Source organism: Eucalyptus grandis, chromosome 1, assembly GCF_016545825.1.
Source record: "Eucalyptus grandis isolate ANBG69807.140 chromosome 1, ASM1654582v1, whole genome shotgun sequence".
In the NCBI taxonomy this organism is placed as follows: domain Eukaryota; kingdom Viridiplantae; phylum Streptophyta; class Magnoliopsida; order Myrtales; family Myrtaceae; genus Eucalyptus; species Eucalyptus grandis.
Genome location: NC_052612.1, coordinates 1,973,746 through 1,986,485, shown reverse-complemented (window position 1 = coordinate 1,986,485; position 12,740 = coordinate 1,973,746). Strand labels below are relative to the sequence as shown.

The window sequence follows — 12,740 nt, the reverse complement described above, 5'->3', positions numbered from 1 at the left end:
TTGCAGGCAATATTTGTTTATGAAAATTGCTTATCTTTCTCTCGCATGCATGCCATTTGCCTCTCGTGCTAGTAATAGAATGTGATTATGCTCCATCACAAACAGTGTAAGTTGAAGTTGTTTGAGGTATAGTGTCCTGTTATTGATTTGGTGGACTCTTTATTGAAAAACCTGGACTTAATTGAAAATGCTAGATATGTTGGAGGACTCAGTTGCAAGATTTTGAAGTGTGAGGATCGTATGAAAAAGCTAATGCTAATAGAGTAACGTCTATCGTATTGTATGTATGGCGGAAGGATCCATTTTGATTGCCCTCTTCACGAGTAGAGGATAAATTAAGCCAATAAACCGGTAGGCCATTTTATTGTGCCTAGAACTGGAACAACTTTGGTCAGGTGATCAAGAGCACTGCCTCTTATTTCTGGCACTTTATGCATGGATTCAAGTAGGGCTTACTTTCTGAAGTTTTGATGTCAATGATTCCGAGAAAGATGCTGTCATGCACAAAGTCACAAACAGGAAACATCTGCATCACAAACCTGTCTCCTCTCTGTTACCATGAAAAGAAGTCACATAGACATTACTGGTTCTGCTTTTTTTAACTTGCAAAGCAGCCATATAAAGGGGGGAAAACAAAGTAGTCCGAGAACAAAATGAGGATGAAAATGTTCACACATCTTTGGTTACAACTACAAAGAGACAATGGACAGGAAGAAATGTGGTGGATTTAACAAGATCTCAATGAAGACTACCAGGTTTCGATGGAATTGAATAGGGCAACTTGGATATCCGTGTGGGCAACTTGGATATCCGTGTGGGCGCCGATTCAAGAACGTCACTCAATCTAATAGAAAAGGCTATTAAAATAAGTCGGATGACGTTGACATAGTTGATGTCTTGCCTCCATCAACTTCAGCAAGAACTACGCTTTCTTCTTGACCCTATAGAACATCAGTATCACTGATTAAAGGAAACCTAATTGTTGTCACTTGTAATTGTAATGTGCAATGGGAACAAACTAGCCAGTCCATACAGAAGTGTCCGAAAACTACGCAACTCCATTCGGCCCATACTTTTGTCTAATTCTAATCTTAATCTCTCAGTGGCCTGATGTCTCATCAATTGGTATCTACACTACGGGACACCACACGTGGCAAATTATAATGAGAAATAACAAAAAAAAAACTGTTTTTTAGCCGTGAATTTGTTGTAGAGATGGCAAAGTCTGACCTGGCTGTCCACCAATGACAGTTCACTTGCTCCACGAGGAGGTTGTAGATCTGTTGACTGTCTAAGAGGTGTTGGTTTAAATATTTAAATATAAATTATTATCGATAATGAAAATAATTTTCATCAACTAATTACTTTGATCTACACAAACAATCATTTTCTGACATAATCATTCATATTCTACAAAACAAACAACATCTTAATTTAACTAGGCCTCCACCTTATAAGGAATTGTATACAACTTTTGCCCAAGCTTCTAAGGAATTACTTGCTCCAATTATGAGGATAATCATTAGGTACCATTTGTTTATAGACATATTCCTTTTGTGTTCCTAAATTTACGCCACATTGATAGGATAACAACAGGTGCTATTGAATTTTTAGAAAATATGACATTGAGAGGATATGTATCCAGATTTTATATATGTGATACGAATTGAGATACCAAAGGATTACAGGGTTCGTGTCTCAACATACAAGGCTTATTTTATTTTTTTTCATTAAATTATTCGTGAGGATTTACATTTTTCCCCCTTTCCCTTTTCAATTAAGATGAAATCAATGTTAATTACCTGTTCAAATCCTAATCTCTCTGCTCAATACAGATTGCTTTATCCTTTCCAATTTCCGACAAGTTGATCCGGAAAATGCAGCTTTTGCTGTCTTATTATTTGTTTCATCCGTGCACCCACGGAGCAGAGGACCGTTCATGAACTCTGTTATTATATGTGGCTAAAAATGAAATTGAGTTATACTATATGCCCATTAAGCAAGAAAAAGACTTCATGGCAAAAGAAAAAATTATCTCCAGATTGAGAGCAGGAAAAAAAAAAGCGAGAATATCTTTATCAACGCGAATGGTCGATTGATCAGCCCCTAATGTGTTCTGATTTTGTGCGACTCCTAATGATTGATTGGTCAGCCCCCAACTTTTTTATTCCGATTTAAGTTCCTTCTTAATTGTACCAGCACGTCAGAAGAAAGATTCATCAAATGATTTGCAGGGCAAAATAGATAATCCAGCAGTTTCCAAACCACGTAACTCTATTTTAATATTTATTGATTATAGTAGGACCAACTGCCAAACTTTGGATTGTTCACTGTACATTAAAAACTGTTAGAAATGGCTATTTCAGTACCTACTAAAATAAGAATGGGAAAATGTGGAGTTTACCTTAGGAAAGGTGCGTGGTGATGGGCCACACGAATGGGAAATTGAGAAAAGAGGTGGCTGCAACAAGGACGCCTCATCCAATTATATCAAAATGGATGGATTTAATATAATTAAAACTTTATTGAAAATAAAATAAAATAGAGATCTGAACTCCTTGTCTTGTTGTTTCATCTCCTTTAGGAATAAAGCATCCTTTCGATGCCAATCATTACATGGTTTTTTGTGCCATTTGCTTAGACCCCTATGTCGATTCTTGGGACTATAGGAGCTACATTAAATTAATTATTTAATTAATTAAATTATAGCCATACATAAATATATGTAGGTTGAGACATCTATTCGTGCACGTTCAAATTGGGTTGTTGGCCCTAAAACTATAGCCACCGACATGCCGTTGTGAGTTAAGAGAACTTGGCCTAGCAATAGCATCCATCTCATGCTGATTATCCAATATTAAGGTGGAAAAAGATTCCGTGCGAATGGTCGGATTTCAACGTCTTATTTCCCAAGAGGCCACCGTTGCGCCGGCGGCTTCAATTAAGAAAAGAAGTCAAAGAGTTCAAAACCCAAACGACCCCATTATTTGAGTGGCGGAAAAGGGCATCTTAGGAGAGGCATCGCGTTGATCCCTATTGACGCATGGCCAAAAAAAGAGAGTACCTTTCATATCGTGTTTAATTAATAAGGATCTTGATTATGAAACAAGCATCTAAATTGAATCATAGGACACGATCGCTGATTGATTTACGCCAATCTTGATAGATATCGGCCGATTTAAGATCCTCAAAACAAATACAGGAGAGAAATTATGTCTCAATAATAGGCTGTTTTGCACTATCATTACCACTTGCAAAAAAAGTATGCTAACTACTCTATCACAATAGATATTGAAAGTGATGTTGAAATTAACATCAAGAGTAACATCAACTACATATAAACATACAAAACATATTGATTTTTGCACAACCATTGAAAAGGATCGTGAGTAGTTTTTTTTTTTTTTTTTTAGCTAGCACAAATATATATATATATATATAAATATATAATATATTTTAGAAAAATAACATTTTATTTTTAAGGTTACTAGGCCAAATTTCTTCGATAATATGATGATCGGTGAACTAAAAAATATCTCTTTTTGAAAGAATTTTTCTAAAATTAGCTCAATGTCAAACTTGATTGACCATTTAAGTCATTTCATGAATTAATATTCTTGAGCTTCTCTAATCTATAAACAGTGAATTCTTTATCGTTATCTCTCTGTTCTTGTTACAAAAAATACCTTCTTTGTAATCTTCCTTTTGCCTCGACCTAGCTGTCCATTAATTAATATTAGATTCTGCGAGCACAGTATAGTATTTCCAAGAATAAATGTTTTATTCCTTTGCCAACCATATAATAACAATCAAACATATTTCAGGACGCTGACCTCCAAGAAATTCTCTAATTGAAACCATCTACTAATTTTTAAAGCCGAACTTCACAAATTAGAATTGGTATGTTTATGTTTCACGCAACAAGAAACAAGCAAAAACTATTATTTATTTATTTATTTACCATTATCATTATCATTATCATTATTTTATTATTATTATTATTATTATTATTATTATTATTATTATTTGGTAAGCCAAGAGACAAACGACCCACACTATTATAATTGACGCAGCATCTAGTTTAATCATTATTTCACTTTCTTGGCACTTCAAGAACTCATCATGTGAAATAGATTATTAATACACCTTTGGGAGAGAACTGTCTCAAAAGAGTCAAAGAGGGGCTCCAATCCCTCCTCCTCCTCCCCCATGGACATATCCCTCTTCACTCCCAAAGGAACCTCCCCACACCTGATCGGTTGTGACCCCCAATTTATCATCGGCTATGGTCAGCTAGACATGCAATTCAACAGCAATAACCAGCCTCAGAACAGCCACACGACAACGACCTCGACGAGCCGGTCGTCGGACTCGAGCGAGCCGTCAGCTACAGGTAACAAATGGGCTCCAAGGCTTCTTAGGGAGTGCGCGAGGGCGATCTCGGACAAGGATTCCACCAAGATCCATCAGCTCCTATGGATGTTGAATGAGCTGGCTTCTCCTTATGGGGATTGCGATCAGAAATTGGCTTCCTACTTCTTACAAGCCCTCTTCTGCAAGGCGACGGACTCCGGGCACCGGTGCTACAAAACCCTAGTCTCGGTCGCTGAGAAGAGCCATGGGTTCGACGTGGCTAGGAAGTTGATACTCAAGTTCCAGGAGGTGAGTCCGTGGACGACTTTTGGTCATGTCGCTTCAAATGGTGCAATATTGGAAGCCCTAGAAGGAGAGAGCAAGCTTCACATAATTGATATAAGCAACACGCTTTGCACTCAATGGCCTACTCTGTTAGAGTCTTTGGCCACGAGGAATGACGAGACGCCGAGGTTGAAGCTCACTGTGGTGATAACTGCTAGCGTTGTCGGGTCGGTGATGAAGGAAATAGGTCAAAGAATGGAGAAATTCGCGAGGCTGATGGGAGTGCCCTTCGAACTGAACTTGATTAGCGGACTGAACAACTTGGGAGAGCTGACCGAGGATAAATTAGGCATCAAAGAGGACGAAGCCATCGCGATCAATTGCATCGGAGCATTGAGGAGGGTCCAAGTGGATGAAAGAGGGGAAATAATAAGGATGTTCCAATCGTTCAGACCGAGGATCATGACCGTCGTAGAAGAAGAAGCCGACTTTTCCAGCACGAGGGACGATTTCGTCAAGTGCTTCGAAGAGTGCCTCAAGTTCTACACGATGTACTTCGAGATGTTAGAAGAGAGCTTTGCACCGACGAGCAATGAGAGGTTGATGCTGGAGAGGGAGTGCTCAAGGAGCATAGTTAGGGTTTTGGCCTGTGATGAAGGGCATCGCGACGGCGGCGAGTGCCAGAGAAGGGAGAGAGGGAGTCAATGGTCCGAGAGGCTCAAGGAGGCCGGTTTTTCAGCTGTCGGGTTCAGCGACGACGTGGTCGATGACGTCAAGGCGCTCCTCAAGAGGTACCGGGCTGGCTGGTCGCTGGTGGTGCCGCCACAAGGACAAGAAGATGACTCATCAGCTGGGATTTATTTGGCTTGGAAGGAGGAGCCTCTAGTCTGGGCTTCAGCATGGAAACCCTAAAAGAGGGGGAGAGAGAGAGAGAGAGAGACGCTGATCTCAGTAATACCTTCTTTGCATGCACCATAGATTGTCATGGCTTATGAATACCAACATCCTACTAGGGTTTTTATTATGGAAAAATTCTGATGATCACTAGCTTAGTCTCTTCTCTTTGATATCTTTCCGGAGGGGACTCATATAATTCATCATCTCATGACCATGTTCAGCTTTTTCTTTTCTTTTTCTCTATGGTTTGTGCTTGGGAGCTTGTGTTGTTCTCTCTCTCCCTGGGCATGTTTCTTTATTAGGTTGTTCTTGTTTGAAGGTGCTTGAACTTGTGCAAGTTCTTTACTTTATCAGGAGTACTCTACTTGGATTGATTTGATATATCGGCTTCCATTTCTCTTTATCCCTTCGTGGAATTTTGTCAGGAAAAAGCGTTTTTGGTACTTGCAAAGTTGCAATGTTTTACTATTATCATTGAGTTATCATTCACACACTTTTCCTAGTGGAACCTCTCTTTTCTTCTTTTCCTCTTGTCAGGCGTGGAGAGGGACATCTTATATGAGCACGTTTGGAGATGCAAAATTTATGAATTTATATATTTCATTAATCATGAGAGAGGTGATGTAAGAAATCAAAAAGAAATGAAAGAATAATGATAATCAATCTGAATCACCTACTGACATATTCATTAGAACAATTGATAGATAAGTTATATTTAAAAAAAGAAAAGAAAAAAGAACTTTTTCTCTGATTATAACTTACAAGACAAGAATTTTATAATGTGAATGTTCTTTAAATTAAGCAACTTGTTTATCGAACTACTCTTTTGTAGCCTCCCTTTGTCCATTTTCTATGCTTTCTCTTCGGTTGATGATTGATGCTGTCGCTTTCAAAGCCATGGTGGTTGGGAACAAGGTCCTTCCTTAGTCTTTAGCTTTAATAAAAAGCTGTACCCTCTTAGCCAATCGAGTCATTCTGGGGACATGTACAATGTCCGATGTCTCAATAAATCTTACCTATTAAGTTATAAGATGTTCACCATCAATTGAGCTTCGTGGAGACGTCGGGGAGCACCATATGGAATAGAGAATCTTCACCTTGAGATCCCTTGTGAAAACATGTCGGCTGACCTATCTCTAACTTCGAATGTTTCGAACACACCGATTAATCTAGTAGACTAAAGTGTGAACTGATAATTACCAGCTAAACAAATTGATTTCTCATGGTTATTTACAGAAAATGGTCCACAACTTTGATCTATATTATCTCTTCTCTCTGTCTCAAAATGGATCTCTTGGGTTTTATCAAATGGATATTGTACTTTAAAACTCAATTGAGTGGTGAAAACTACAAAGCCAGCACTTAATGAGATTAGGCTTATTGGATACCTTTAGGTAGAATATTACTTAAAATTATTCGATTAAGTCAAAATCCATTTAATCTGGTATGTAAGCGAGCACAATTCGTCCAACAGAAACAGAAATTTGATAATTATTGGGATCTTGCTAAATGTATTGATAAAACCTACTAATAGTGATTTTTTTTTTTTTTTTTTGTAAAAGAATAATAATATTCAGCTGTCAATTTTTAATTATCACCAAATAGTTCATTATATTTTTAACATTTGAGATTATGGACACTTTAATTTTTAGCACTTAATTCGATTTTATCAAACAACCCTAATAGCCCTAATATTTTCAAGTAAGTGTATTTTCACAATCAATATAAACAGAAAAGGAACCAATATTTGAGTTGAGATGCAAAATATAACTATGTCTATTAGGAAAAAAATTCTAAAATTACAATAAACAAATTCATCATGCTTAGCTACAACACTAACATCTCATAAACCCAATGACTAAATAGAGTCAAGTATTTGAAAGGGTCTCAATCTATATTATCAATATTTGTTTAAAAAATGATTTTGTGTATAAAGGACTTTCATTTAAGATAATATCCACTTTGGATTATTTTTCGAAAATAATTCCTCATCTTAAGTGTTTATATGAAAATTTTCCAAATTGCTGTATAAAAATAAAATTGACATAAAGAAAAGGGGAAGGCCCAAGGGGGAGACCTCGGTGGCAAGCACAGGCCTAACCACCAGATCCCATTTTTGCCTTTTTGTCTCCCCATGATTTGACCAGCATAATTCTATCAATATCTATAAAACTCAAAAAGAAAATTGCTTTATAATGCCCTCATTCTGTGTACCATCAGTAGATTTTAGACCCCATCTGTTTTTTTATTACATGTTTGTCGTTCACTCCTTGATGGGGATCAATTGATAGCGCCCTTGCTTATCATGCCCAAAATCTGTATAGTTCTGCACTTCCATGTGGATGCATCATGTTCACTTTTTCTTTTATCAATTGGGTTCGAAAGCCTAGTAACAACGCCGGAATCTGACTTGTTAGGCCTATCGATGTGCGACTTATATCGCCTTTTTTGTGGAAACCAGATAACTTGCAGGACACCACTGCTGTAAAATGTTTTAGATCATCTGGAAAGCAAGACATATGAACAATTAATTCCCGGTCTCCGTTCTTGTTCTTCTTTTAGTGGTAAGGTGATATTTCACGTAGCTAAGTCTACCTCTCAAGTCCTTGCAAATGCAAGTCGGTGATGCCGAAGAGTATGTGAGCCGCCCAATCTCCAGCCCTTAGATTCTCCTCCTTTGTGTCTTCTCACATGATTATATTTGTCAAAATAGGTCATAAATGAATTCACTCAAATCTAATTATAGACTCAGACTCTAATTATATAACTCCCTCTCGCTATCACTACATCTCACGCCCGCTCACTTTACGCTGTTATCCTAAATTAGATTAAGTATAGAAGTGTTTTAGCAATATAAGTCATTGAGAATATATCGGTATGGTTTGGTTGGGTATGGGTCAATATTTTATATTGTATGGAAATCAATTGATTTTAGTCCAACCATTTTTGACCTAGCCAATCCACCTGGTTTTTTTATCCAGCCCAAATCATTTATTTGACGGTCTATACATGATCATCCATGAAGGAATCGATCAATAGTATTTGGGACTAAGAACTCTAGTTAATTAGCCCGGGCCAAGAAGACCATTGTCTTGAGCCCAACAAATCAAAGCCTGATTTTGGACTTTTAAGGTTCTGTTAATGTGAATGAATGAAGATAAAAGAGAATCTCAAGACTAAAGGCTTTGAGTGTGCCGGCTTCTCCCCGGGAGCTTTTCACAATTAAGGCAACGAAGATGAACGAATGTTTGAGTTGAGGAAGCAAAGTATAACCACATCATATAAAAAATGTACTTCTTCCTTAAAATTTTAATAAATGCATCCATCATACTTAGTTCGGGAACAACTTATGTGTCATGGACCCGAAGGTCAAATGAACATATTTGAAAGGATCTCGATCCAAATTATCAATATTTATTTTGGAAATGATTTCGAGGAGCATATCTACTCATTTCGTACTCTTATTAGAAATCTTCCCAAACCAAATGCTACGTGCACGATGATATAATAGAATTGGAGTAAAGATAAAGGGGAAGGCCCAGGATGAGACTTCAGTGGCAAGCACCGACCTATCAACCAGATCCCATTTTTGCCTTTTTGTCTGTGGATGATTTGAATGAACAGCATGAAAATATCGATATTTATATATGTATAGATACATAACCCCAACATCACATGGTGGGAAAAATCCCATCTTTTTTTTTTTTTTTTTTTTACCCACAACCTTTTCTCCATCAATGGATTTCAGACCTTGCGTTTTAATTTTACATGTTTGTCGCCCAATCCTTGATGGTTATTTATTGATAGCCCACTTGCTTCATCATACAAAACACTATGAATCTGCGCTTCCATGTGGATGAATCATGTTCGCTAAAAAAAGGAGGCTTCTTTTTTATTTGAAAATGGTATGTACCATTAAAATTCCCAAAAAGGTACCTTACTACATATTTATCATTAAATTAATTTTCTTCTCATAAAAAATCCAAAGTTGATACCCTTAAGTCAAATATACCCTTCGTTGAAGAGCATGCTTGTCTATACGTTAATTTTCTATAAAGATTATGTCATTCTACTTAATAAATCCATCTTTCAGTCTTTTGCCACGTATGTCAATGCATATGCATTTTCACGAGATACCAAACAAAATGCTAACAAAAGGTAGATTTAGCTAAGGGTACAGATTGAGATTAAAATTAGTTTAGGTTAAATATGTCATAAAGATTTGAGATTTTTAATGGTATTGAAAATGATATATTCATTGTGGAAAATCCACGTGTGTTGACAAATATGCATTTTAATGGAGTGTAAATTTAGTTCAACGGGCTTGACTTGGGTTTCAAGGACATTGGTCTGGGTTTGTTCGTGAGATCTAAACTAGTTTTGGTTAAAAATTTTATGGGCAGCAATTTCGAATTTTTTATAGCACGAGCCCCCTTTTTTTCTATTATCAATAGGGGTCTAAAAACCTAGCAACAATAGCAAAATCTAACCTGTCAAATCTTGTCGATCATGTGACTTATTTATGATATCGCCGTACACAAAATCTTTGATATAACTAGTACGAAAGCAAGAAATGAATCACTTATTTCATGCCCTCTATGTCAATCATTCTTTTTGGTTAGGCGATATCTATTGAATCGATGTCCACATATGTAAGTCTACCTCTCGGGTCCCAACAGATGTAAGTCATTGGCACTTAGATTAAAGGAACCACTAAATCGACGGTCATTCTACCACTCAATCAACATACTATATTCCTTTTTTTTGGACTTAAGCAAGTCCTTAAAAGGTTTCTTCTAAACTCTGAGACATAAAACTCGAAAGTATCCCCTCTTAGGTAAGGAAGAAAAATATTTACCTAGGAATTAGGCGACCATTAGGGAGAAAGATAGACTCCCTATCATTTCTTCAAAGGTAGCTATTACCGAATAGGCAAGTATAGTTCCATGCCTTTAGCTGCTCCTATTGAATCAACTTATGCTTCGCACAGTATCTAATAACCGCCAACATGCACCAAATCTACAATCATTCTACCACTCAATCAACTCAGTACATTCCTTCTTCAATGTCTTCTTCTCACTTGATCAAACTCTTCCTTTTTTTCCATCTTCAAATAAGAAACTTCTAAACCAATCATGGGCGAGATCAACAGTATTTGGGCCTGAAAAGTTTAGGTGATGGGCCTGGCCCAAGAAGCTTGAGACCATCGTCTTGAGCCCAACAACTCAAAACCTTATTTTGGGGATTCCTAGGGTTTCGTTCTTGCGACTATAAAACCAGAATCACGAGGCGCTAACGCTTCCAGCGTGCCGGCGACAACTCTCGGAGGGAGCTTCTCATTCCGATTGGCCTTCTTCCTCCGTCTGCTCAGACATGGTACTTTGGTCATCTCTCCTCTGTTCCTCCGTCGTTCGTTTCTTCTTGTTGTCCGAACGGAATTTGTCGAGTGTCTGCTCTGTGATGTGTCTGAAGAGGCGTTGACGATTTGTTCGGTTCCTGCTTTGAAGTGTTAGGTTAGATTCAGATCTTGTAACCTGTTTGGGCAGCAAGTTTGATATTTGATAATTTTGAGATTGGAGCTTCGAATGTTAGGACTGTTAGGACTGGTGTGTAGTCGAAAGCCGCGGGAGTTGTTCGTAGTTACTCGGATTTTAGATGATGGGTAGAACTGTTTATTGATTTAAGGAAACTGCTGTGGAGAGTGGGCTATGCGGCGTTGTTGACATGTTGTATTGGGAGATGGATGTAGAATTTTTCGGTAGCAAGATGTTGTGTTGGACTTGTCTCTGGGTGTATGGTTGGTGATCGATGGTGATCGAGAACTCTTCCTTGATGCTCTGTTTCTCCTCCTGTGAGGCTTAGATGTTTGTTGGCACTTGTGAGATTGTATCCAGGAAGGACTCCGAGCTTCTGCAGCCTAGAAAATGCAAGAATTGAGCGGCACTAGATATTGGTTGACTGAATGCTGCAGAAGCAAGAGTCAATTCACAAGTGTTTATTTGCCAAAAAACTCTATATTAGATGGCAGTAGATGCGAAACGTGAATCCAAGTTCAGCTGTTTGGTTTCCCAGAATAATTTTGCCAAGTGGGTTCATTCTGAGTTGAAAAGGCATTGATTTTTAGCCTATAGTGCCAAATCTTCTTTATAAGTTGGATCTTAGATGATAAATGGTGGAGTTTTATAAAGGTTTTGGGTAGTTACTGTGCATATAAACTAAATTCTGTACTGAGTTATGCTCGTTGGGTCTTACATGCATTCGATTCTTACTGACTGTAATATGTCACTGATATACCGAGAGGGATTTCGTGTTGATTGGAACTCCTTGTTGTGGTACACAGCCGAAGCAAATCCACGAGATCAAGGATTTCCTCCTCACTGCTAGGAGGAAGGATGCACGCTCTGTGAAGATCAAGAGGAGCAAGGATGTGGTGAAGTTCAAGGTTCGCTGCTCCAAGTACCTCTACACTCTTTGCGTCTTTGACTCCGAGAAGGCCGACAAGTTGAAGCAATCTCTTCCTCCAGGTTCGCTGCCACAGCAACATAAAATTTTGTTCATCTCAGATGTTAAATCATTTTTTAATAGTCATAGTTTCCATGTTTGATATACAAAAGGGCATTGCAGCTGATTTCTTTTTGTTCACTTGTGCAGGTTTGAGCGTGCAAGACCTGTGAGAAGATGGCTTTGTTTCGTATCCAGTAGAGTCGTTAACGAGACACATGCACTTCCTGTTTTTGAAGATTTATTTTCTTACCAGTATCTAGAGGTTGACCTGGATTTGGTTATTAATTTTTATGTTATGAGGAAAATATGGCTTATGCTGGATTATGTGATATGGTACCTGTGAACCTTTCTGGCCATCATCTTGTTTGGATTGAGTAAGAATCTAAGCTTATTTTTGTTGATATGGAATCAATATGGTTTTCTTTTTTCTGATAGAAGATGCTCCCATCAATTGTAATATTTTCATTTTCGCAATTTTGACTGACTTTTCATTTCCCGGATGGTAATTTGCAACTCCTTTGCCAAATAAACACGGGGACCAGTTTAAAGGTTTTAATGTATCGATTAAATGAAAAGTTTATCAATTTGAATATCCACATGATATGCAAATGAAACAACTTTGTGATTGAAATATGATAAACTCTCGTTAGGTAGGTATGCTTCTTTACGTGCCACTCTTATGCGATGTATCTAATATGTGA

At 37.7% G+C, this 12,740-nt stretch overlaps 2 protein-coding genes across 2 annotated transcripts; both read left to right on the top strand.

The window, feature by feature from the left end:
• Nucleotides 1-4,133: 4,133 nt before the first annotated feature.
• LOC104436328 (protein SHORT-ROOT) lies at nt 4,134-5,938 on the top strand. The gene has a single exon (XM_010049107.3). The coding sequence runs from the start codon at nt 4,210-4,212 to the stop codon at nt 5,548-5,550; it is 1,341 nt and encodes a 446-aa protein (XP_010047409.2). The 5' UTR covers nt 4,134-4,209; the 3' UTR covers nt 5,551-5,938.
• A 4,847-nt stretch (nt 5,939-10,785) lies between these two features.
• LOC120292773 (60S ribosomal protein L38) lies at nt 10,786-12,471 on the top strand. Its single transcript, XM_039311194.1, has 3 exons — nt 10,786-10,911; nt 11,876-12,059; nt 12,187-12,471. The coding sequence occupies exons 1-3, from the start codon at nt 10,909-10,911 to the stop codon at nt 12,207-12,209; spliced, it is 210 nt and encodes a 69-aa protein (XP_039167128.1). The 5' UTR covers nt 10,786-10,908; the 3' UTR covers nt 12,210-12,471.
• The last annotated feature ends 269 nt before the right edge of the window (nt 12,472-12,740 follow it).

What these genes read in the sequence shown, in the direction of transcription:
- LOC104436328 (XM_010049107.3), top strand. Translation starts at nt 4,210, where the DNA reads ATGGACATATCCCTCTTCACTCCCAAAGGAACCTCCCCACACCTGATC.
- LOC120292773 (XM_039311194.1), top strand. An exon ending in GAAGCAATCTCTTCCTCCAG is followed by an intron (nt 12,060 to 12,186) that starts GTTCGCTGCCAC and finishes TCACTTGTGCAG; the next exon opens with GTTTGAGCGTGCAAGACCTG.